The 25,476-nt window shown below is 37.3% G+C and overlaps 1 protein-coding gene across 5 annotated transcripts in view; it reads right to left on the minus strand.

The window, feature by feature from the left end:
• Positions 1 to 25,476, minus strand: part of ARHGAP24 (Rho GTPase activating protein 24) — a 705,468-nt gene that overhangs the window by 253,790 nt on the left and 426,202 nt on the right. For all 5 annotated transcript variants that reach the window (XM_070505415.1, XM_070505414.1, XM_014854138.3 and 2 more), the window contains exon 3: positions 4,188 to 4,275. In XM_070505415.1, coding sequence (XP_070361516.1) covers positions 4,188 to 4,275 — 88 coding nt within the window. The remainder of the gene's footprint in view (positions 1 to 4,187; positions 4,276 to 25,476) is intronic.

The raw sequence follows: 25,476 nt of genomic DNA on the forward strand, positions 1-25,476 counted from the left end.
CACACATCTACATTCACTAGCTAGTGTTAGCTGTTTGACCTTGATCAAAATACTTCTCTGTGCCTTAATTTGTTTATCTGGAAATGGAGAGAATACAAGAGCCCATCTCATAGAGCTGTGGTGAGGATCCAGTGAAGTGATACATGTAAAAAGCCTGGAACACTGCCCGGGATTCAGAGAGCTAGATACAGACAAAGCTACAGATACTGTAATGGACACTGTAATGCTCTGTCTGCCAGCCAGGGTGGTCTAGCGGTTAAGATTCAGCTCTCACCATCTTGGTCCAGGTTCATCGCCCGGTCAGGGGACCACACTACCCATCTGTCAGTTGTCATACTGTGGTGGCTGCCTGTTGTTGTGATGGTATTTCAAAATACGAGCAGGGTCCCCTGTGGTGGACAGGCCCTCAGTTCTCACGAGGGCCTCTGTGAGCCATCAGCAGCCAATATACCAGCATCTGAGATCTAGACAGAACACTGTTTGTTGTTTGTGCCATTGAATTGATTCTGACCTCTAGTGACCCTGTGTACAGCAGTGCAGAACCCTGCCCAATCTTTTTGCGTCACCGTCTCACTTCTGGCACTATATCAGACAATGCTCCACTGCTGTCCATAGGGTTTTCATGGCCAGTCTTTTTGGAAGTGGATGGCCAGGTCTTTCTTCCTAGTCTGTCTTAGTCTGGAAGCTCTGCTGAAACCTGTCCACCATGGGTGACCCGGTGATATTTTGAGGTACTGGTGGCATAGCTTTCAGCATCACAGTAACACCCAACCAACAACTGACAGACAGGTGATGTGGTTCCCTGACCAGGAAGCAAACCTGGGCCGCGGAGATGAGAACACCAAATATTAACCACTAGACCATCAGGGCTGGCTGTATTAGGTGCTAGGCATGTAGCAACGAGGAAGAGGACATGGTTTCTAACTATATGGGGTACATATTCCCCTGTCTGTTTTCGCCTTTTTCTATCTCTGAATCACTATTTCTTTTCTCCCTCTGACAGAGTATTCTTCTAAGGAAGTTAAGGCATCATCATTCCATTAATTACTCTATTTTTTTTAAACATCACAAGGAAAACTTACCCAGAACACATTTTGAGAAGCAAGGAGACCAACTGCCTTTTCTTTTTTCAAGCACCATACATTGAAGGTCTGCCAACATTCCTTTCTCAACCACATGTCCCAAAAGCTTAGTGCTTGGCCATAAAAGTTCACGCCAGTATGAAATTTGGCATGTCTGACAGCAAAATCTTCAAATTTGCCAATTTGGCTGCATCTTTTTTTGTGAATAACAAGTAGAAAAACAGGAAAAAATTGGAATAAATTGCTATAAATTATGGCTTTATTCAGAGACATAATTCATTTCTTGGGAAAGTAAGTCTATAGGAAATCAACCCTAAATTACGGTAGATTTTTTTTCATACAGGTTCTTACAAAAGCCTAAAACCTGCATAGAAATATAACATACAAAAAAATGGAAATAAGCAATATACAAAGAGCTGAGACCCTCAATTCTATTGAAAACTTTTGGTTTTTATTATTTATGCATGATTATTACTTAATTTCATAGGACATTTCAGATTAAAGCAAAAAAAAAGAAACAAAAGAAAAACTCCTACTTCCAGAGCATATACGGATAAATTTATGGATAAATTATAAAGATATAATAGCACATATATGGATAAACTATATATGTGTATGTGTGTGTCCATATATATGTGTACATATATGAGTGTGTGTATATATATATCTCCACACACACACTAACGCACAAATGTGTGTGTAGGTATATAGTGCTAGAATACTTGGCAAACAGCCTTCTGGAAGCTTTTGTCAGTTTTGTGGGAAATGACAGATAGTTAAGATTAAGAGATTTAATCCTATTCATTGATATACCTTGGGTAGTTGGGCTTGAGGTATTTGTCCATAAAAACAGAATAATGTTGGGTCTGTAAGCACCATTTGTAGAATGGGTTTTCAGAAGTGGTGATCAAGAGAATGCCACAGAGAAAGCCAATGTAGCATAAATACGTGTTGGGAGGATCGGCTGCCAGGCAGGTCTGCAGAGGGTTCTCTACAAGGCACTGACCACATTTCGGCATCCCTCCTGTCTCCTACACTTTCTGACAAATAATACTCCTGCAGCTTTCCAGATTCCCATGTCCAACTATCTCACAACTGGAAAAATTAGAAAATATTGTCCTGTCATTCTCATAACCCACGTGTCATGCTATCCCTCAGTAATCTTGATTTTGCAAAAATTCATTAAAATCATGTGATACAGATCCCTACATTCTCATACAAATACAGAAGCATTTGCCTGGAAACTCTGTGCTGATAGGAGGTGCACACCCACAGAGCCCCAACAACCGAGACTTATGGAGCTGACACGGGATTCTCAACGTAGCCATAGTGTTTTTCCAACTCCCTCTTTAAAGAAGCGTTTGGCACAAACCTCTTGTTACTCCGTAAAATGACTCAGAATTATAAAACCTAGTTTAGAAGTTACTATGTATTGTATTAGTGATTCAGGAAGCATCTTCTCAAATGAGTGATGGGCATAGAATGTTTACCTCCATAGTTACTGCAAAAAAACCTTAATTTCCTTGAGAATGTTTTTCTATTTTGAAAGGACAACCTTCAGATTCCACATCACACAGTCTTAAACTTCGTAAGCTTTGCTCATCACAAGCCATGATGTCACATGCCCTGCATATGAAACACAGGCCCTAGAAGAGCAGTCTTGGAGGGGAGGTCTTGTGACTTCCTGGGCTTAAAGATGCAGCTCTATCTAGAACGATCTTGACAAGAGCCATCTATATTATATCACATCTTCACCAAAACGAAATCTCTACACAGTTCATAGACTGAATGGGAAAGCAAACCTTTAATATGATTGGACATAAAAAGTCAAAGATGTCCGTTTAATACCATGCTCATTTAAAAGCCAATAGACACTCATGTTTGAGATTAAATAGGGAAAGAAATTTCCTCTACTGATACTTCAAAGACTTTGCAACATCTGGAATTTGGTTCCATACACGGTATTCCACTAAGAAGTATAAAAAGATTTTAACAGGGCAAACAAGATTCAGGTTTTTTACAATATGTTCTCCCTGGGGGAAAACAAATAACACAATGCATCTGACTAACCTTTCTGCACTTCAACTGCATTAATTAACATTTAGTCATGGATTCCACTGTGAGCCAGATGAACTCAGTGCTACAGCTGTTTTCATTGAAGGGGAAAAACATGCTTTCACACTTTAGATTCCCAGCATTTATAAATCTGGGAACAAATGTTTTATTGATTGCCTTTGTGCCAACATTATTAATACGCATTATATATTCGTCACCCAAATAAATTCATACTCACCCTAGACGGCAATTAAAACAATGTCAATATCACATAAACTGGGTCAGCTGGAGCTAACGCTATAAAAACCACATTTCTAACCCCCTTTTATTACATCAAGGGTTAAGGAAGGTCTAAACAACTAATCAAAGAAGTAGTACATGGCCTTGAAGAAATCGTTGCTGGGTGAGCCAAAGATTTAAGTGGAGACCAGGTACTCTGAGAGGGTCTATGCCTATGACTATGAAAAAATGAACAGATGTTGAAGAAATTTAGCTGCAGGATCTGATGACTTGGCAGAGACATCCTCAATTCTATAAGCTAAACATGTGGAAGCGTTTGGTTGGGAGCAAAGCTGAGTATTACAGAACTGCAATTCTTGGTCAGTCATTGAAGGGGGTTTTGTGTTTTGTTTTGTTTTGATAGCAAAGGCTCCTTTAAGATGCAGTTTTATGAGGAAATATGACAGCAAATCAGCTGGGCAAGGCATTCTACCCGTAACACCTGGCCAAATTATATGTCATTGTCACATCAACGTTGTCTCCAGTAGTCCCTTAGAAATGCTGTGTCATGACTTCTAGTCACCTCTGGAGTCTTGTGGACAAACGGATGTCCCACAGTCATGTGGCCATGTGGATGTGGATGTGTGCAGTCATTTGTACCATGCACAAAGCTGGAATCATTATCCATGTAAATACTAACCAAATTTGACACTTGCCTCCTCAAATTAATACACTCAGCAATGACTTAAGAAGAATAAAGGCTGTCTGACCTGTCTTCAGCTTTACTAACATGGAATGGCAATAATTAATCAAGCCAGAAAACTCTCTTACCTGGAACTACTTCAAAAAGGAATTTCCCCGGGCTCTCTTCATTGCACGGATGTTCAAGGACTTTATTTCCAGGTAGAAAAATAGTACCCTGTGAACACAAATGGCCAAAGCATCAACATCATCAGATGGCAAATACTGAATACATCATCCTATCATCATCAGTGGATATAATATCCAAGGTGCATCAGTAACTCAGCATATAGTACTATGCATCAAAGTCATTTGTGTTCCCAACTAATCAAAATCATGTAGCAGAATCATATTCATTCAACATTCAACAAATATTTGTTGACCATCTAATGTGTTTAAGACACTGTGTAAAGTGTGGATTTATTTTAAGCACCAATTTATTAAACTCACTCTGTGTGCCAACATTTTTACTTAGCATTCTACCAACATCACATTAATTATTCAAAGAATCTTAGGATGTAGGTATTATTTTCCCCATTTGATAGTTGTGAAGAACAAGGTAGAGACATTAAATAACTTAGCCAATGTTGCCATAGCCTTCTCTTGATTATTCCTTCTCTTTTCTATCTGCTAGATTTCTCTCTCTTTAGTGGACCATTTCCATCATTACAGAGACATATTTAAAAGTCTACCCCACTAAAAAAAATACTTTGACTCCACCTCCTTTTCAGCTATTGTCTAAGTTTTCTCCTTGCTTAGCGAAGAGTTTCTACACTGAATCTATTTTCTCATATGCATCCATTGCAACCTGGTTTGTGCACATGTAATTCCCATTGCACGACTCTCACAAGCTGCATGCTTGACAATTTTCAATCCTCAATGAATGCGACTTCCCAGGAGCATTCAGCACTATTAGCCACTCTTTCTTGAAGCCCCTTCTTTCCTTTGTTTCTACGTTTCCTTTACGTGTTTCTTTTATTTCTCTGGTGGCAGAGTCTCTTTTGCTGCCTCTAACTGGCCTTTAAATGCTGGAGTTTTTCAAAGATTTATCCAGTGATTCTGACTCTCTTTCTCTAAGGTATCTCATTCATGCCTGTAACTTCAATACCCAACCGTCAGCCAATGAATATCAGATTAATATTTCTAACCTAGTATTCTCTGAGCTTCAGACTTTTATATCCAATAACTTATTTGGCATTTTCATTTAGGTATCTCAAAATCATCTTAAACTAAAATTAGCATAATTAAAATGCAATTAACTCTGGTCCTGTTTATGTATTCTCTAACAGTGACTGGCACCATCTTCCGATCAGTTGCAAAAGCTAGAAATGTAGGAATCAGTATCCCTACTATAGCTCTGCCACCACCACTCTCTAGTTCAAGTGACTCGTCTCTTGTCTGGAATGTTTCAAACTGCCCCTTTACTGAATTCCCCACAATACTCTAACATCTTCCAATCCCTTTTTTTTCCTTAATGCAGTCAGAGTGATCTTTGGAAACAGAAATTTGATCTTACAACTTTCCTGCTGAAATTCTTCAGTGGCTTTCATTTGTCCTAGAATAAAGCTCTGGATGGCCTGGCTCCACCCACATCTCTAAGCTAATTTTTACACTCTCACACTTTCGATGCTTTCTATGGCTTTCTATGATCCAGCCCTGTCCTTCTATAAATAATATCATGCTCCCATCTACCTTAGGACTACATTCTTTCTCTGGTTAATTTATACTCACTTTTCAGATTGACTACATCTAAAATATAATTGCATAGCTTCATGACTCTTCCCTGGACTGATTTGCCAATGGATGTAATTATGTCATTTGTAAGATTATTTGATGAATATCTAGCTCCATCATTAAATAGTAAAGGAGCAAAGATAACACGTGTTTTGTTCCTTAACTTATCACCAATGCCTAGCATTTTGCCTGGCATAAGGTGAATGCTAAAGAAAGAGTACTGTTGAGTGAATGAGTACTGTTCATGCAGTAAAGCCAGTGCTCTTGTCCACTATATTATATCGTCCATTTTTCCCAGCTTGAAGCAACATTTAGCTCAAGTAATATTTCCTTCAACTTTCATCCTACCTGTTGTGGCACAGAAAATTATAGTCATCAACTCCATCCCTCCTTCTGGGCTGGGAGTGATAAAGCACAGCACTTCCTGACTAAAACCCAGGGTGTTTGGGGTTAGAACTATCCCTCTCCCTCTGTGCCTTACAAGGCGAGGTGTGGGAGGCCCTGCCCTTGTTTCCTCCTCAAGGAAGTACATTTTCCTACGTCTCATCATTTCCGGTGTCCTCTGGCCTATGGATCCCATTTTGCTTACTGGCGTTTTTCAATAATTTTTAAAACTTACTAAATCCCTTAAGAATATTCATCATAATTAAGACCTTTCTTTTATATATAGGTTTAATCTATGTGGTTTCTATATAAAGAGATAAAATCAGTTCTTTCAATTACGAGTTTATTTTACTTAAATGATTTTGTGAAGCAATTAAATTTATAATTTAGTTTAATTTTAGAACATAGCATCTAACCTTCCAGACAGATACAATATTCATTTACACATGCATGTACGTATATTTGTATACGTGCATGTGTGACTCTTGTTTAATTCTATGCCTTCGGCTCTACTTAGGATCTTATACTATACCTGTGTCATGTAAGTTGAATTCAAGCCACTCTCCTGCATAAACTATTCTCCTGCATAAGCCACTCTCCTCCATGAAATCCCCCAATGACCTCGCTTGGCAATTAAAAGACTCAGAGTAATTCTATCCTTTGTTGTCTTTCTTGTTCATGTGAAATAGCTACTTCTGGCCAAAATTTTTATTTTCACTTTCAAATTTGATATTATACAAGTTTTATACTTGGATAGTTTTCCAAACAAATTGTGATGTGAAATCATGGTTTAAATATCAATAGACAACGTTTAGGGCAGGATATGCTGCGATTGACAAACATTTACTGTGGTCAACTCATTAAGTCATTCATTAAGTAAAATAAAGTCATTCAATTGAAATGGCTAACTTGATTACCTTGTATAGAAACCATGTAGTGAAAATCAATGAGAAGTGTCTTAATTCTGACAGTTATTTCCAAAGTAATTAGTGTTGTTTATATCATCAGAAAATGCAGATAAACAACAACAGAAAATCTATAATTTACCCACCACCATAGACAACCAATATTAACACCAGATACATCTTCCCATATTTATATGTATTTATCTATACGTATACAAACATATACAGTAATTTTTCTTTCTTTCTTTCTTTTTTGAGGAAGATTAGCCCTGAGTTAATCTGCTGCCAATCCTCCTCTTTTTCTTGAGGAAGACTGGCCCTGAACTAACATCTATGCCCATCTCCCTCTACTGTATATGTGGGACGCCTGCCACAGTATGGCTCGATAAGCAATGCTTAGGTCTGCACCTGGGGTCAGACAAACCCCAGGCCACCTAAGCACAACATGCAAACTTAACTGCTATTCTGCCAGGCTGGCTCCATAGACAGTACAAAAATAGTGACCAAAATAAAGATTTATTATCTGCTTCAAAACTTAAAAGTCATGTATTGTTATTACACCAATTTGACCATCTATACCATTTTTAAAAGCTGAATAGTACAGTACATGCTTTAATATACATACTTTTATATCCTCTACTGTTGTAAAGTGTTTATAGTTTTTGTAAGTGTTACTATAAAGAATGTTTTAAAGAATAACCATGAAGTTAAATCTTTGACTTCCTCCTTAACTTATTCCTTTAGAGAAGGATGGATGGATGGAAGAGAAATGTATTTGAGAGAAATTAGGAGTCAGAAAGTATGCATTGTTTGTGTGTTTGGTTAATTCTTTCAGAGTTGCTTAAATTAGCTAACCAAACAAACAACTGAGAAGCAAATATAATTTGGGTGCTCAATTGATTCAAAAGTAATGTATTGAGACACTATTACATGTCAGACATTATTTCTAGAACTATTTCAGGTGATGCGAGGTACACGAAAGAATAAACTCTTTACTCTCAATACAAGAATAACACAATATATAACTACAGGACAAATAAGTGCCAAAGTATACAGCAAAACAAACAAATATAAAAAAAACTTAAGAAGAGAGTATCATAAGAGCAGTCTCATTAGTCAGGAAAGATAGTATGAAGGAAATGGTTTTTAAAGGAAGACAGAGTTTTAAGATTTAGTGAGCTAGAGGTAATCTCCCAAAACGGAGGAAATAGCACCAGAATAGCAGTAATTAGAGCCATATGTGCAGGGCACATTACAATAAGTAGAAGATTCTTGTGGAAGAATAATTAGGAAGTGAAGACTGTTGGCACTGTTGAGGGCACGCTGTGGAAAGTCTAACCCCAGGCAGAGGATGTGGCACTTGACATCCACAACAACTGAGAGCCAGAGTAGGGTCTTGAGCAAAGTAGATGGTGATTTAAGAACACCAGCCTCTTAGAAGTTTGTTACCATGAAGCAACTTATTTGGCACAAGATGGCAAAGTCAAGATCTACACAAAGCTGTCAGCAGTATAAATGGCATAAATTTGCATTAGAGATGAATTATGAGAGACATATTTTTAAGAAATATGAAAGAAACTGGTCTTAGCTTAAACACAAGGAAAGCAGAAGGAAGAGTCAAAGACGACTTCAATTTTCCTCTTCTGTATATCTAGAAGAAAGGTGGTACCTCTAACGAAATGGGGAATGAGGAAGAGTCAAGCTCCACAAGGCCCATGGACTTGAGCCAAATTATGTGACATTCTTTACTTTTCTGTTAGTAGCTATGCTGGAAATTCTCCATTTGCCCCTCCAGTTCTTCTCTGTACCCATCGCTCTATTCTGCGCCCCAGAAGACTAATCTCTATAAATTGCATAAACCAGACTCTCTCGACAGCTGGCTTCAGCTTGGGTTTGAGAGACCATAGCAGGAAGTCAGAAGGCCACAACAGAGACAGACCAAGACATTTACTGATCTGTCTCCCTCCATGCTAGGCAGCAATTCAGTCCTAGGTGCATCAGGTACCTTAGTGCACATCTCCTAAATCTGCAGGTTTCCCCAGGTTCCAGGAGGGTTCCTCCTTGTTTTTAGCCCCAGGCATTCTCACTATCTGTTGGTTTCCATTAACCTCTCCAACACTTTGTAGGTGGTTTCTTTATCACACACTTTTGTGTATTACTCCTTTTGGGGTGGAACAATAAATTTCCTGCTGGGATCTTGAGTGAGAAATTGCCAGGGTGCAAGCACTCAGAGTTTTCTAAGAAAGGGCATATTATCCCATAATGTTCCATATGCCTCACAGCAAATTTTGGATGATCAGAGAGAAGAGGCTCAAGTATAAGAAAGGGATGTAACCTTTTTGATAGAAGTTCAGTACATATGGCAATAATTGCACATCAGTAATTAATCAGCATATTCAGAATGGGATTATACTTATTTTTATCCCTTATAGGGAAGATCCCTTTTACAAAGAATCTTTAAAGCTTCAAAATGGGATAATATGTTAAACAAAATCCTTTATAGTTTGACAGCTAAGAGTGGACAAAAGGAACATAATTCAGAACTATACTAATATTTTGTTTTCAGCTAAAATTGCTATTAGAAAAGAAGCTCCTCTCTAGTTAATATCCGATCACTGAGCCCAAACCACAAGACACTGGGATAAGGCCAGACGCTGCTGAAAATATGCTTGGTGATCTTACTCTCTGGAATTTGGATTGGAAAAATGAATGCATGTGCAGTAGCTTTGGTTTCTATAAGCATAATGATGAGATTTTTTTTCCCAGCATGAACAAGGATCATGAGCATCACAAGGAACTAGGCAAAGTCTCAGCTTGACAACATACGTGTATTTTTTTCAGCATTTTTTTTTTTGATGAGGAAGATTGGCCCTGACCTAACATCTGTTGCCAATCTTCCTTTTTTTTTTTTTCTCCCCAAAGCCCCAGTACATAGTTGTATGTCCTAGTTGTAGGTCAGTCTAGTTCTTCTATGTGGGATGCCGCCACAGCATGGTTTGATGAGTGGTGTGTAGGTCCATGCCCAGGATCTGAACTGGTCCTGGGCCACCAAAGCAGAGCACATGAACTTAACCACTCAGCCATGGGGCCCGCCCCTCTATGAGTATTTTTAATGTGACTAGACAGAGGCTTGAAAATGAAATCAAGGTGAAATAAATATTATTCAACAGTTTTTATTAGAGTAACAGAGGTTAGTTTGATTTTCTTTTCTTTGTAGCAAGTAATTTCATTAATTCATTCAACAAATATTTATTAAACACCTAGAACGTGCAAGGCCCTGTCCTAGGCACAGAGAATATAATGGTGAGAAAGTCCAATAATGTCTTTGCACTCCTGGATCTTAGAATCACTCAGGGAAGGCAGAAAAACTGAAAAAACTATTACAGATAAGCCCCTGTCATGAAAAGGAAGCAGGATACTATATGCTTATGAAAGATAGAAAGTTGTATCCAGAAGCGCTCTGGCCATATAACGATCTAGCAACGATGACGAAGTTTTTGGTTAAGTAAATCTGTTCTGGAGTCAAACTGCCTGGGTTCCGAGTCCCACAGGACCACCAAACAGCCAGCGAACTCCCGGCAACGCCCTGTCCTCTCTCCCTCAGGCTCTACACTCTTAAAGTGAGATGAAGACAGAACCTACTTCCTAAGGTCACCGTGAGCTAATAATATGTGGAGTTTGCAGAAAAATGTCTGATACATAGTATTTATTTAGCTGCTTTTAATATTTAAAAAAATCTATTTTATATCCTAGGAGCCTCAAAGATATTTGGGGCCCATATTTTGCTAATCCCCCAATAATGAGATGATTCTAGTAAAGGTTCAATATATATCTGCTAGTATTATTGTCTACGTGAGTAAACAGGGAGGCAGACTAATCAGAAAATTTGAAGTCAGTTTTTACCGACCATCATGTCTGCAAGGCTAGACTAACCAAACCAAATAAATCTCTAATTAACAGTACTAATAATAACCAGCATAACATAATGATGTTGATAATGACGATTGCTAACATTTCTTGACTATTTACTTCGCTAAACAAATATGTATGCTATTTATATCATTACTTCTTTCAATGACTCTGTGATGTACGTGTTTCTCATTTTGTAGATGAAAAAATGAAGCTCAGAGAACACCTAGCAAATAACCTGGCATAGTAAACGCCTGATACAAATTTGTTTAAACAAAAAAGGAATGAATGAATAAATAAATGAATGCAAGCTACTTTAAGGATTTTATTTTTAATTATTAACTCAATTTATGATCCTATTCCTCATCAATTACTGTTATTTAAAGCAGTTTGAAGAGGTTTTATGAATAGTTACCAAGTTTCTGCTTAGCCTCTGAAACTAGGTACACCAATTCCCGGGGTTCTGTCAGGGAGAGAAGAGAAGGGGAGACTTGCAAATTGGTACAATTTTAGTATCTAGCAAAGTAATTCTGATGTGCAAAGTGTTTGAGGAACATTGACCTAACTATTGTTATAAATTGTCTTATAGAAAAAAGTAGCATATTATTAATAAAGCTGCGCGTCCTGTAGAATGTACTATTTTTCCTCAGGTAATAAAACATACAAAAGCAAGTAATACAGGTAATATTTTCAAACCATTATTTAAATTAACAATGACAAACAGAATAGCATGAGACTATTTTGTAATTACTGAATAAATAGAAATAAATCCTTTATACGGATGCCTCATCTTGCTGCATCATATTATAAACTACAGATTTAGCACTTGAGAAGCCTTGTCATTCTGGGTTCATTTTAATTTAAAAGAGCATTTGCATAATATAATTACATATGTTCAGATTCTACGAGGCTAACGGGACAGCACTAATTGTGATGACAAAAACATGCGCAGTGTTTTGATATAATTCATTTAAAAGACTTTAATCCTTTCTTTTCAGGCACAAGGACCCCTTACCTCATGTGAACTGCCTCTCTGGACAGAACAGAAGTACATGAATTTCTTGCCCAGTGGGGTCCTTCTGTATGACATTCTCCCTGGGAACATAGCCATTACCATTCTAGCTACATTTAGGTCACTCCTATTTGTCTACGTGTTTTTGATTCATTGGAGAATGGAGAAATTCCTTGACCGCAGGGTGAAAAACAGATTGGAAATGTAGGAAAAGGAAGACATTATTATGCTAAAACCAAAATTCTAAAGTAACACTCTCAAAATTGGTAGAGATCTTAGAAGTTACCTTTCTCACACTTATTAAATACATGAATGTCTTTGCAATACCAGAGGCATTTAGAATTTGCTTGAAATATCTCACTACCTTTGTGAAGGTGCCCCACACCATTTTTGAAAGACTGCAATTAAAAGAAAAAAACAATCCAATTGTAGACACAAAATCCATCCCCCAATTTCTACTCCAAATTCTTCCTTTCAGAGCGAAATCCCCTTTTTCTCATTTGAATCATTACAGCTGACGTCTACTATGTGCCAGTACTCTGCTGTACACTGTAATCTTCTAGAAAATCCTATGTGGAGGTACAACGATAACTGTCCACTTTACAGAAGGAATGTTGAAGCATAAGTAGGTCGAGTCGCATGGCGCTGGTAAAGTGCAGAGATGCAGTCTGACCCCTGAAGTCCAAGCTCCACTTCCTTTATGTGATCGCTACGAATCACTTCGATGTGATTGATTGGTTCATTCACTTATTTGTTTATTCATCAAATACATATATATTTGTGTTGAGGATGCCAAAATGCTGAGAAAAAAGTGGAAATGTTAATATAGGTTATCTTTGAACAGCCAGGTCATAGATGATTTTTATTTTGCTAAGTTTTTCATATTTTTTAAATAATTTTAAAATAATGAACACATATTACTTGCATACTAAGAAAAAATACACAAATATACTTTTAAAGCAGAGAAAAATGACAGGAGAAGGTAGGGTTGGATAAGGGCATCTTGGAGTTTCAATGTTAGGCTGCTGCCTTGCAGTAAGGACTGCAGAAGACAGTTCTAGAAAACGTCTAAGAATAACATAGTAGTCTGAATAATGGCCACCCAAAGATCTCAGGTCCTAACCCCTGGAACCTGTAAATGTTATTTTATCTGGAAAAAGGGTCTCTGCAGATGTGATGAAGGATCCTGACAGTTATCCTGGATTATCTGGGAGGCCCTAAAATGCAATCACAAGTGTCTTTATGAGAGAGAGACAGACGGAGATTCGATACACACATAGAGCAAGGGTGATGTGACAATGGACACAGAGATTGGAAGGACACAGTCACAAGCCAAGAAATGCCAAGTCACCAGAAGTCAGAAGAGTCCCCTTCTAGGGCCTCTGAAAGATGTCTGGTCCTGCCTACACCTTGATTTTGGACTTCTGGACTCCAGAACTGGGAAAGAATAAATTTCTGTTGTTCTAAGCCACCAAGTTTGTGGTAATTTGTTACAGCAGTCAAAGGAAACTAACAAGTATAAAACATACTTTGAACAATCCTTCCAATGACCCCTTGGGAGGAGCCTGTACCTAGCTGAGGTTTTAAAAGGAGCCCACAACTAATTCTCAAGTACTGGTGAGTGGTGTCTAACTGTTAATTAGCCAATGATTTTGGAGGACAGTCCACAGTATACAAGGCACTCAAATAGATGGTAGCCAAGGAAAACCCCTCCTCACCCAACCCTCTACTCTGATTAATCTAGTGTCCAGTTCACGTCCTTGGATCCGCAGGACAGAATACCTACGGCAAGGTTAAGAGTCTTTATTTGGAGAGGACTTAGTTTAACTGCTAACCTTTCTCAATTAATTACTGGGAACTTGACTTGTATTTTATGTCCAAAAATACATGCCATTTTACAACATTTATCATTTCTTAACTAGAAAGGGGGTTGGTCAATGCAAACATTTGAAGTGAAGTCTACGGCAGTAGGAGAGAAAGCAAAAAAAAAACAAGAAGAAGAAATTTCCTGGAGTTTAAATTTCTTTATGAAACAGAAATATGAAGAGTAAAAATAGTCATAGCTATACAATATTTATTATGGGAAAATCTGGGGCCCTATTAGGAAGGGCCCAATAAGCCATTTTCAATGGACTAGAAAGTTGATGATAATTAAGATAGTCCCATTTAACTCTTTATCTTAATTAATTAATAAACCCTTTGTGTATTTAAAAAATAAAGTAGAAAGGACCTGGGATCAATCTTGGAAGCAACTGCATAATAACTAAGTCTGTGCCAAAACAACCTGAGATGCTGAATAAAACGAGGATGCTAATGTTTTTTAGCAACCAAATAAACTTGTTTTTCAGTTAAACAACTTTCCATTTATTTAAATTTTAAAATTGGAAAGTTTAACTGGGAGATAAAAGTCTTTAGCAGGAAAAAGGCAACTTAAGATTTAATCTCATAGCTGCTTCTGACTCTCTGAACTAAAAATCTGTGGCTGATGGTACCTACTTTTCTTGGCTTTCACCTACTTCTTTGACCTACTGTCAGTTATCTTCAATATAATCTTTAAAATTTGGTGCTGAAATTTCATATGCAGTGTAGTGCTTACTTGTGCAAAGGTAAGATGCTTTTGAAAAATTATAAAAGTTTAACAATGTAGTCTGCTGGTAAAGAAAACAGCATTCTCATAGCAGAAGGTAGACGGAATGCAAAATGGTAAAATTCTGATAGAGGGCACTTTGGTGATATTTATCACACCCAGGCACATAAGAAATGGCATATTTGCAAGGTTACCTGCATTACAAACAGCATTGTTTGTAATAGCAGGATTGGAAACAACTCAGGTGTCCACCAATGAAAAACTGGTTAAATAAACTATGATACATCTGCATAATGGAATATGATACAGTCATACAAATAAAATAAGCTATATCTACTAGAGAATATATATATATATATATATATATAATTTTTTAATTGAAGTAACATTGGATTATAACATTATATAGCTTTTGGATGTACATAGTAATATATTTCAAATTCTCTGTAGATTACATCATGTTCACCACCCAAAAACTAATTATAATCCATCCCCTCACGTGTGAACCTAAGAGAATATATATATTAATAGCTCTCTCCAGGACATATTATAAAGAGAAAGAAGGATAGCTTACTTTAAAAATGAGCATTCAGTATGCTATATTTTAAGTAAAAAAGAAATGATACTAAGAATATATATTTGTATTTGCCTTTATTCACACACACAAAAATCATAGGAAGAATGCACATGAAACTACTCAAAGCAGTGACCCACAGGAGTGTGTGTGTGCAGGGGGGAGAAGAAGGATGGATGGAAAGTAAGACTTTTCAATATAAACATTTAATACAGTTTTGATTTTCAAATTATATGAGTATTTTATCTATTCAAAAATTAAATTTAAAATGAGAATAATATGCAAAGAAAAACAAATTGCACAAAAACATTTATACTTTTCTATATACAGGTTAAAATTTTTTAATAGTCTTTATACTTTTTTATGCAGAAATTCTATATCACAAGAATATTACTTTTTTAATATAAAAATGTAACTGTTTTTGTATAACAAGCTGTTTTGAGTTAATTCACTCACAGTTTTGTTATACACATAGCTAGTGGTCTCTGTGTTATGCTAGATGCACCAAGGCAACTTGGAACTGAGAACCTGTGGGGAGTATGAGCCTAGGCACAATTTTTTAAAAAGTTCAGTTTCAGATCCAAGTTTCTTTGGCAATATGTGTGTGTATGAGAATATTTTTATTTTTAATTTGATTTTGGCCTTCCTTGGCAAACAGCTACTCTTCTTGCTAAGTAAAATAATCTCAGGGGAAAATATCAGTGACTACGTTTTGGCTTCAACACTCTAATATTTTTAATCTCAGAAGTTCCATTGACTTTTATAATTGCCCTCTCACATTATCACGAAATATGTGTGTTCCTGGCCCCTGCCCCAAGCTACTCAAATATAAATAATTTCTTTCTATACCTTAAAAATATGGACTTGGCTGCTATGATTAAGAAGCAAAGGGCTTCAATTATAAATATTAATTTTCATCCTGCCTCTGTCAGATCAACTAGATATAATTAATGTGTTAATCCAACTAAAATCTAGTTTAACACGCAATAACTAAAATTAATATAACATCCTTCCACTTCTGAAATACATTAAGTAGAAATTTTTTTTGATAGCTATTTTAACATGCATTGATTTCCTACACTAAAGGCCTGTAACAAAACACTAGTATCCAGAAAGGCCAGATATCATGACAATGATACAATCATAATGCAACATGGATTTTTATTGCATTTCTTCTCTATGTCAGACAATGTTTTGAGTGCTGAAGATACAGCAGCATAGAAAGTAGCCAATGTCCTTGTTCTCATGGAGTTTACATTTTAATGAAGAAAGAAATATACATATATCTTTCATAAAGGAATAAGGGAAAAACATAAGGGAATTGTTAGATAATGTAAAGTGCTGTGCAGTTAATTTAAATAGAGCGGAATGTTTGAAAGTGCCTGGGTGTCTAATTTGGAATGATTGTTCAAATAAGCCCTCTCTTAGCAGGTGATATTTTAGCTGAGATCTAAATGCGAAGAAAAGCCCATCCATGTGAAGATGAAGAGATAATGACAATGTCTGACTGGAAGACAGGGGTAATCAGGTCTGGCTTTATAAGCTAAAGTTAAGCATTTGAGTTTTCATTCCAAGTGCAACAAGAAGCCATTGAAGGGTTTTGAGCATGATATCATCTGATTTATATTCTTAAAAGAACACACTGGTGAGCAAAGAGTGACATCAGCATCATGGCAAAGTGAGTTGTTCCCTTAATCTCTCTACCCTAAGTTACAACCAAATGGACATTCATTAACCAAGAGAGGATTCCTTACAAAGCACAATAGTACATGTTAAAGATCCATGTAGCCATGCATCTGAAGGTGGGGGTAATGAATCCCCAGGAAGCAGTGGAAGGAGGTGAGTGGATCCTTCCTCCTCCCCAGAGGCAGTGATCTAGGTCACAGTTCCTCACACAGCAGCTGATGCGAGATTGTAAGAGAGGGTGGAGGACGGCAGGCAGGCCTGCATTTGAATGCTTTCATGTTCAGAGTTACAGCCCAGCCTGTGGGAGTGCCCACAGTGTGGTGGTGGTCCTGCCCATCAGGATGCCCCACACTGAGTGGCATAGCTTAACCTTAGCAAAGGAGCTCCCCACCAAGTACAACAGCTCAGCTGAACTGCCCACAAGCACAAAGTAGGCCACATGCCTAAAAGAAAGTGCCCCTCCACCCACCTAGTGCATCAACTCAGCTGGTCCCCAACCAAAGCAGCAGTCCCACACCAGAGCACTTGCATGTGCACGTGTGACCCGCCAAGTGGCTGTGGCCAGTAAGCAAATGGAGATAAGTCTTATCAGCACAACTTCCTGCAATCATGATGGGTTCAGAAAACACAGCTCCTGTCTCCGCCAGAGGTGGCCAGTGAAATCTGCGACCTGATACTACTACAAATGCCTCGGTAAAGGGTCAGTTCATCAAACACTATGAAAAACTACAGTAACACTTCAGAGCAGAAGGAAAATGACATGTTTTCAGAAACCAATCCTGAAGTCACAAAAATGTACAATCTTAATGACAGAAAATTTAAAAAAGTTATCATAAAGAAACTCAATGAGATAGAAGAAAACTCAGAAAGGCAGTTTACTGCATTCAGGAATAAAATTAATGAGCAAAAGAAATACTTCACCAAAGAGATTGAAACTCTAAAAAAAGAAAAAACCAAACAGAAATTCGGGAGATGAAGAACACAATGAATGAGATAAAAAGCAATCTAGAATCCTTAGAAAACAGAGTTGACATTATGGAGGACAGAATTGGTGATTTAGAGGACAGAAATATAGAAATGCTACAGGTGGAGGAGGAGACAGAGTTAAGATGAGAAAAATGAAGAAATGCTTTGAGTAATATCCAACTCAATTAAGAAATGCAACATGAGGATTATAGGTATGCCAGAGGGAGAAGGGAGGGAAAAGCAGCAGAGAGCTTTGTCAAAGAAATAATAGCTGAGAACTTCATGAAACTGGGGAAAGAACCAGATTTACAAGTACATGAAGCCAATCGAACTCCTAATTACATCAAAGCAAAAAGGGCTTCTCCAAGGAATATAATAGCAAAACTAGAAAAAATCAACAACAAAGAAAAAATATTAAGGGCAGCAAGGGAGAAGAGAATAATCTACAAAACAAACTCTATCAGGCTATCAGGGATTTTCTCAGCAGAAATCTTAAAGACTGGAAGAGAATGGGATGATATATTCAAAATACTGAAGGACAAAAACTTTCTGCCAAGAATACTCTATCTAGCAAAACAATCCTTCAGATACGATGGAGAAATAAAAGCTTTCTCAGATAAACAAAAGCTGAGGGAGTTCATCTCCACTAGACCTCCCTCATAAGGAACGATCAAGGATGCCTTCATACATGACACAAAAAGGCAAAGGTTTACAAAGCCTTAAGCAAGGAGATAAATAGTCACTCAAAATCAGAAAATTGCAACTCTGGATCAGAACAGGTCAGCAAACACTTAATTATAACATAAAACAAAGGGAAGGAAAAGTATCAAAAAAAACTATAAACAGTTCAATTTAGTCACAAACACAAGACTAAACAGAATAATTTGTAACAGCAGCAACTCAGAAGGGGAAGAGGAATGGGATGGAACCTGCCTAGGTTAATGGACATAAGAGACTATCAGAAAATGGTCTATCTCATCTATGAGATCTTTTATACAGACCCCATGGTAACCACTAAACAAAAAATCAGAGCAGAGACAAAAATCATAAAGAAAGAGAAAATTGAGAAGACCATCACAGACAACCAACAAACTGTAATGGCAGTCAGAATACAAGGGAAGAGAAACAACGGAAATATAGAACAACCAGAAAACAATAGATAAAAGGGCAGTATTAAGCCTTATATATCAATAACCACTCTAAATGTAAATGGATTGAATTCTCCAATCAAAAGACACAGAGTAGCTGGATGGGTTGAGAAACAAGACCCAACACTATGCTGCCTCCAGGAAACACAACTCAGCTCTAAAGACAAACACAGGCTCAGAGTAAAGGGATAGAAGCTGATACTACAAGCAAAAGGCAAGTGAAAGAAAACAAGTGCTGACATACTCATATACACAAAGCAGACTTCAAGATAAAAAAGGCAATGAGAGACAAAGAGGGGAAGTATATAATGATAAAAGGGACATTCTACCAAGAGAGCATAATACTTATGACTATATATGCACCTAACACAGGAGCACCAAAGTACATAAAGCAACTATTAACAGACATAAAAGGAGAAATTAATAGCTACACAATAATAGTAGGGGACCTCAACACCCCATTTACATCAATGGATAGATCATCCAGACAGAAATTCAACAAGGAAATAGTGAACTTAAATGAAAAACTAGACCAAATGGACTTAAAAGATATACATAGAACAGCAGAATACACATTCTTCTCAAGTGCACATAGAACATTCTCAAAGATAGACCAAATGTTGGCAAACAAGGCAAGCCTCAATAAATTTAAGAAGATTGAAACCATATCAAGCCTCTTTTCCAACCACAGTGCTATGAAACTAGAAATCAACTACAAGAAAAAAGCTTTGAAAGTCATAAATATGTGGAGACTAAACAACATGCTCCTGAACAACCAGTGGACAAATGAAGGAATTAAAGGAGAAATCAAAAAATACCCAGAGACAAATGAAAATGAAAATACAACATACCTTTTATGGGATGCAGCAAAAACAGTTATAAGAGGGAAATTTATAGCAATATAGACCCACTTCAACAAACAAGAAAAATCTGAAATAAGTAATCTTAAACTACACCTAACAGAACTAGAAAAAGAAAAATAAACAAAGCCCAAAGTCAGCAGAATGAGTGAAATAATAAAAATTAGAGGAGAAATAAGTGAAATAGACACCAAAAAAAAATAGAAAGGATCAATGAAACTAAGAGCTAGTTCTGTGAGAAGATAAACAAAATTGACAAAGCCTTAGCCAGACTCACTAAGGAAAAAAGAGATAGGGGCTGGCCGGGTGGCACAGCGCTTAAGTTTGCACATTCTGCTTCTCGGCGGCCTGGGGTTCACTGGTTTGGATCCCAGGTGTGGACATGGCACCGCTTGGCAAAAGCCACACTGTGGTAGGTGTCTCACATATAAAGTAGAGGAAGATGGGCATTGATGTTAGCTCAGGGCCAGTCTTCCTCAGCAAAAAGAGTAGGATTGGTAGTAGTTAGCTCAGGGCTAATCTTCCTCAAAAAAAGAAAAAAGAAAAAAGAGAGAAGGCTCAAGTAAATAAAATTAGAAATGAAAGAGGAGAAATTACAACGGATACTACAGAAATACAAAGGATTATAAGAGAATACTATGAAAAACAATAGCCAAACAAATTGGATAACCTAGAAGAAATGTATAAATTCTTAGACTCATACAACCTCCCAAAACCGAAACAGGAAGAAAGAGAGAATCTGAATAGACAAATCACAAGTAAAGAGACTGAGACAGTAATTAAAAACCTCCCAAAAAACAAAAGTCCAGGACCAGATGGCTTCTCTGGAGAATTCTACCAAACCTTCAAAGAAGAGTCAATACCTATCCTTCTCAAACTACTCCAAAAAATTGAAGAATATGGAATGTTCCCTAACTTATTCTATAAGGCCAACATCACCCTGATACCAAAACCAGACAAGGAAAACACAAAGAAAGAAAATTATGAGCCAACATTGCTCATGAACATAGATGCAAAAATCCTCAACAAAATATTGGAAAACTGAATACAGCAATACCTTAAAAAGATTATACACCATGATCAAGTGGGATTTATACCAGAGACGCAGGAAGGCTTCAACATCTGCAAATCAGTCAATGTGATATACCACATTAACAAAATGAGGAATAAAAATCATGTGATCACCTCAATAGATGCAGAGAAAGCATCTGACAAGATCCAACATCCATTTATGATAAAAACTCTCAATACAATGCATGTAGAAGGAAAGTATGTCAACATAATAAAGGCCATATATGACAAACCCACAGCTAACATCACACTAAATGGTGAAAAATTGACAGCCATCCTTCTGAGAACAGGAACAAGATGAGGGTGCCCACTGTCACCACTCCTATTCAACATAGTACTAGAGGTTTTGGCCAGAGCAATTAGGCAAGAAAAAGAAATAGGAAGGTATCCAAATTGGAAAGGAAGAAATGAAACTCTCACTGTTTGTGAATGACGTGATCCTATATAAAGAAGATCCAAAAGAATCCACCAGAAAACTGTTGAAAATAAACAACAACTACAGCAAAGTTGCAGGGTGTAAAATCAACTTATAAAATCAATTGCATTTTGGGTCAGCCTGGTGGCATAGTGTTTAAGTTCACACACTCTGCTTTGGCAGCCCGAGGTTTGCCAGTTCAGATCTTGGGCGCAGACCTACACACTGCTTATAAAGCTATGCTGTGGCAGGTGTCCCACATATAAAATAAAGAAAGATGGGCATGGATATTAGCTCAGGGCCAATCTTCCTCAGCAAAAATAGGAGGATTGACAGTGGATGTTAGCTCAGGACTAATCTTCCACAAAAAAACCCCAAATCAGTTGCATTTCTATATGCTAATGAACTAGCGGAAAGAGAAGTCAAGAAAACAATCCCATTTACAATCACAACAAAAAAAATAAAATATCTAGGAGTAAATTTAACCAGGGAGGTGAAAGACCTATACACTGAAAACTATAAGACATTATGGAAGGAAATCAAAGAAGATGTAAAGAAATTGAAAGATATTCCATGCTCATGGATTGGAAGAATAGACATAGTTAAAATGTCCATATTATCTAAAGCAATCTACAGATTCAGTGCAATCCCAATCATAATCCCAATGACATTCTTCATAGAAATAGAACAAAGAATCCTAAAATTTATATGGAACAACAAAAAGACCCTGAATACCCAAAGCAATCTTGAGAGAAAAGAACAAAGCTGGAGGCATCACAATCCTTGACTTCAAAATATACTACAAAGCAATAGTAATCAAAACAGCATGGTACTGGCACAAAAACAGACACACAGATCAATGGAACAGAATTGAAAGCCCAGAAATAAAATGATACCTCTATGGACAGCTAATCTTCGACAAAGGAGCCAAGAACATACAGTGGAGCAAGGAAAGCCTCTTCAATAAATGGTACTGAGAAAACTGGACAACCACATGGAAAAGAATGAAAGTAGACCATCAGCTTACATCACACACAAAAATTAACTCGAAATGGATTAAAGACTTGAATGTAAGACCTGGAGCCATAAAACTCCTAAAAGAAAATATAGGCAGTACACGCTTTGTCATTGGTCTCTGCAGCATCTTTTCAAATACCATATCTATTCAGGTGGGAAACAAAAGAAAAAATAAACAAACGGGGTTACATCAGACTAAAAAGCTTATGCAAGGAAAAGGAAACCATGCACAAAATGAAAAGACAGCCCACCAACTGAAAGAAAATATTTGTAAACCATATATCTGACAAGGGGTTAATTCCTAAAATATCTAAAGAATGCATACAACTCAACAACAAAAAAACAAACAAGCCAATCTAAAACGGGGAGAGGAAATGAAAAGACATTTTTCCACAGAAGATATACAGATGGCCAATAGGCACAAGAAAAGATGTCCAACATCACTAATTATTAGAGAAATGCAAATCAAAACTACAATGAGACGTCACCTTACACTTACACAAAAAATAACAAATGTTAGAGAGGATGAGGAGAAAAGGGAACCCTCATAGACTGCTAGTGGGAATGCAAACTGGTGCAGCCAATATGGAAAACAGTGTGGAGATTTCTCAAAAACTTAAAAATAGAAATGCCATACAATCCAGCTATCCCACTACTGGGTATTTATCCAAAGAACTTGAAATCAGTCCAAAGAGACTTACGCACATCTATGTTCACTGTAGCATTACTCACTATAGCCCAGATGTGGAAGCAACCCAAGTGCCCATGAACTGATGAATGGATAAAGAAGATGTGATATATATATATACAATGGAACACCACTCAGCCATAGAGAAAGACAAAATCACCCCACTTGCAACAATGCAGATAGACCTTGAGGGTATTATGTTAAGCAAAATAAGCCAGGCAGAGAAAGACAAACACCCCATGATTTCACTCATATATAGAAGATAAACACATAGATAAAGAGAACAGTTTAGTGGTTACCAGAGGTGAAGGGGGCTGGAGGGTGGGCAAAAGGGTTAAAGGGGCCCATCTATATAGCGACAGAAAAAAATTAGACTATTAGTGGCGAGCATGATGCAGTGTATACAGAAACTAATCATTATGTACACCTGAAATTACACAATGTCATAAACCATTATGACCTCAATAAAATAATTGAAAAAAAAAAAGAACACTCTGCCTATTGAGTAGAAAATAGACTGAAGAGGGATGAGAGTGGAAGTAGAAGCCCAGATTACCTCAGGATAGAGAAGATCGGCTACCATTAATTTGAAGAAAAGTGCTATTACTTGGATTACGTTTGGAGGTAACCAGGACTTGGTGATGTGTTGAGTGTGGGGCTTAAGAAAAGAGAGGAAACAAGGATAATGCCTAGAATTGTGTTTGAGCACTGGAGCACTGGGTTGTCTAATGTACTATGATGAGATAGGTAGAGAAGAGAAACAAGATCTGGGGGACATTAAGAGTTCAGTTTAGGCCATATTCAGTTTGAAATGTCCATTAGGTATACAAGAAAATGCCAAGTAGGAAGCCAATTTCCAGAGACAGATCGGGCTGGAGATGTAGTTTGGAGAGTCGTCAGACTGTAAATTTCACCTGAAGTCAGGAAATTAATTAAGGTAATCTTGGAAGAACGTGCAGACAGGTTAAGGTAGGAAGCTAAGGGAAGATCTCCAGGGCCCGCCTACATCTAGAGGATCTACGCAGAGAGCTCCGGAAAGAAGGCTGAGGAGGGGCAGGCGCAGGGTCCCGAAAGTGGTGACAAGAAAGCGTTACAAGAAATGTTCATCTGTATCCAGTGCTGCTGAGCAGTCAAGAGAGAATAACTAGGAAACCAACAAATGGATTTGGCCAAATAGAAGCTACTGGTGAATTTGACAAGAGTAGCCTCAAAGGAGTGGGAGCAAAGCGAGTCCAATTCCAGTGGGCTGAGGAAAGAATCCGAGATGCAGAAGTGGAGACCAACGTGTAGATAACTCTTCAACAAGTTTTGCTTCACATTTTCTTCTCAGTTATATATTAAAGATATTAATGCTCTCTTGTACATAAGTACTTTTTCCTGAGTTTTCTTCTTAGATTTTTAGCTTTGTTTATATTGGGACAGGAGTAAGAATTATATTCACTGTATTAGCTCTAATGTTTTTATGCCTTTAATCTTTGTTTTGTCTGGATTTTATTTTTACATTTCAAATTCATTAACTTAAATTTCTTGATATCACCTCATGAATAATTCTTCCTGTACCAATAAATTTTAAATGTAAAAAAAAAAATTTTGATGTGAAAGGGATCAGACAAATGGATTAGTAGCTAAAGGAGGACACAGGTACCACGGTATCCGTGTTTTGCTGTTTTAGGAAAGGATATAACAGAGTGTATTTATTTGTGGCTGGCAAGGATTCTGCAGAAAGGGGAACAATAATCCCAGAACGATTTTTCTTTCTTTTTTTTTTGTGAGTAAGATTGTTCCTGAGTTAGCATCTGTGCCAATCTTCCTCTATTTTGCATGTGGGATGCTGCCACAGCATGGCTTGATGAGTGGTGTGTAGGTCTGCTCCCGGGATCTGAACCCAGGAAAGCCAGGCTGCTGAAGCAGAGTGCATGAACTTAACCACTACACCACTGGGATGGCCCCCCAGAACCATTTATTGAGAAATCTGTTCCTTCCCAGCTGATCTTCTGATGCCAGATCTGTGATTAAATTACTTCTCATATATGTGAGAATGTATTTCTAAATTCTTTATTTTGTTCTGTTGGTGAATTTGTCTATCACTGCACCAGTACTACACCATATTAACTACGATATCTTGATATTTGGTGAGGTAAGTCTTCTGGTTTCACTCCCCTTCACCAGAAATGTCCTATCAATTTTTGGCTCTTTGCACTTCCATATAAAGTTAGAAGCTGCTTGTCAATACCTCCCTCCAAAATATCCTGTTGGGATATTTACTGGCACTGCACTGAATCCATAGATCAATTGTCTTCTTACAATATTAGATCTTCTATAATATTAATAAAATCTTTACAGGGTTAAGACTTCAAATCCATAAACATGTTATATCTCTCTATTAATATAGGTTTTTTAATGTCTTTCCACAAATGATTATA

Source organism: Equus asinus, chromosome 3, assembly GCF_041296235.1.
Source record: "Equus asinus isolate D_3611 breed Donkey chromosome 3, EquAss-T2T_v2, whole genome shotgun sequence".
Classification (NCBI taxonomy): domain Eukaryota; kingdom Metazoa; phylum Chordata; class Mammalia; order Perissodactyla; family Equidae; genus Equus; species Equus asinus.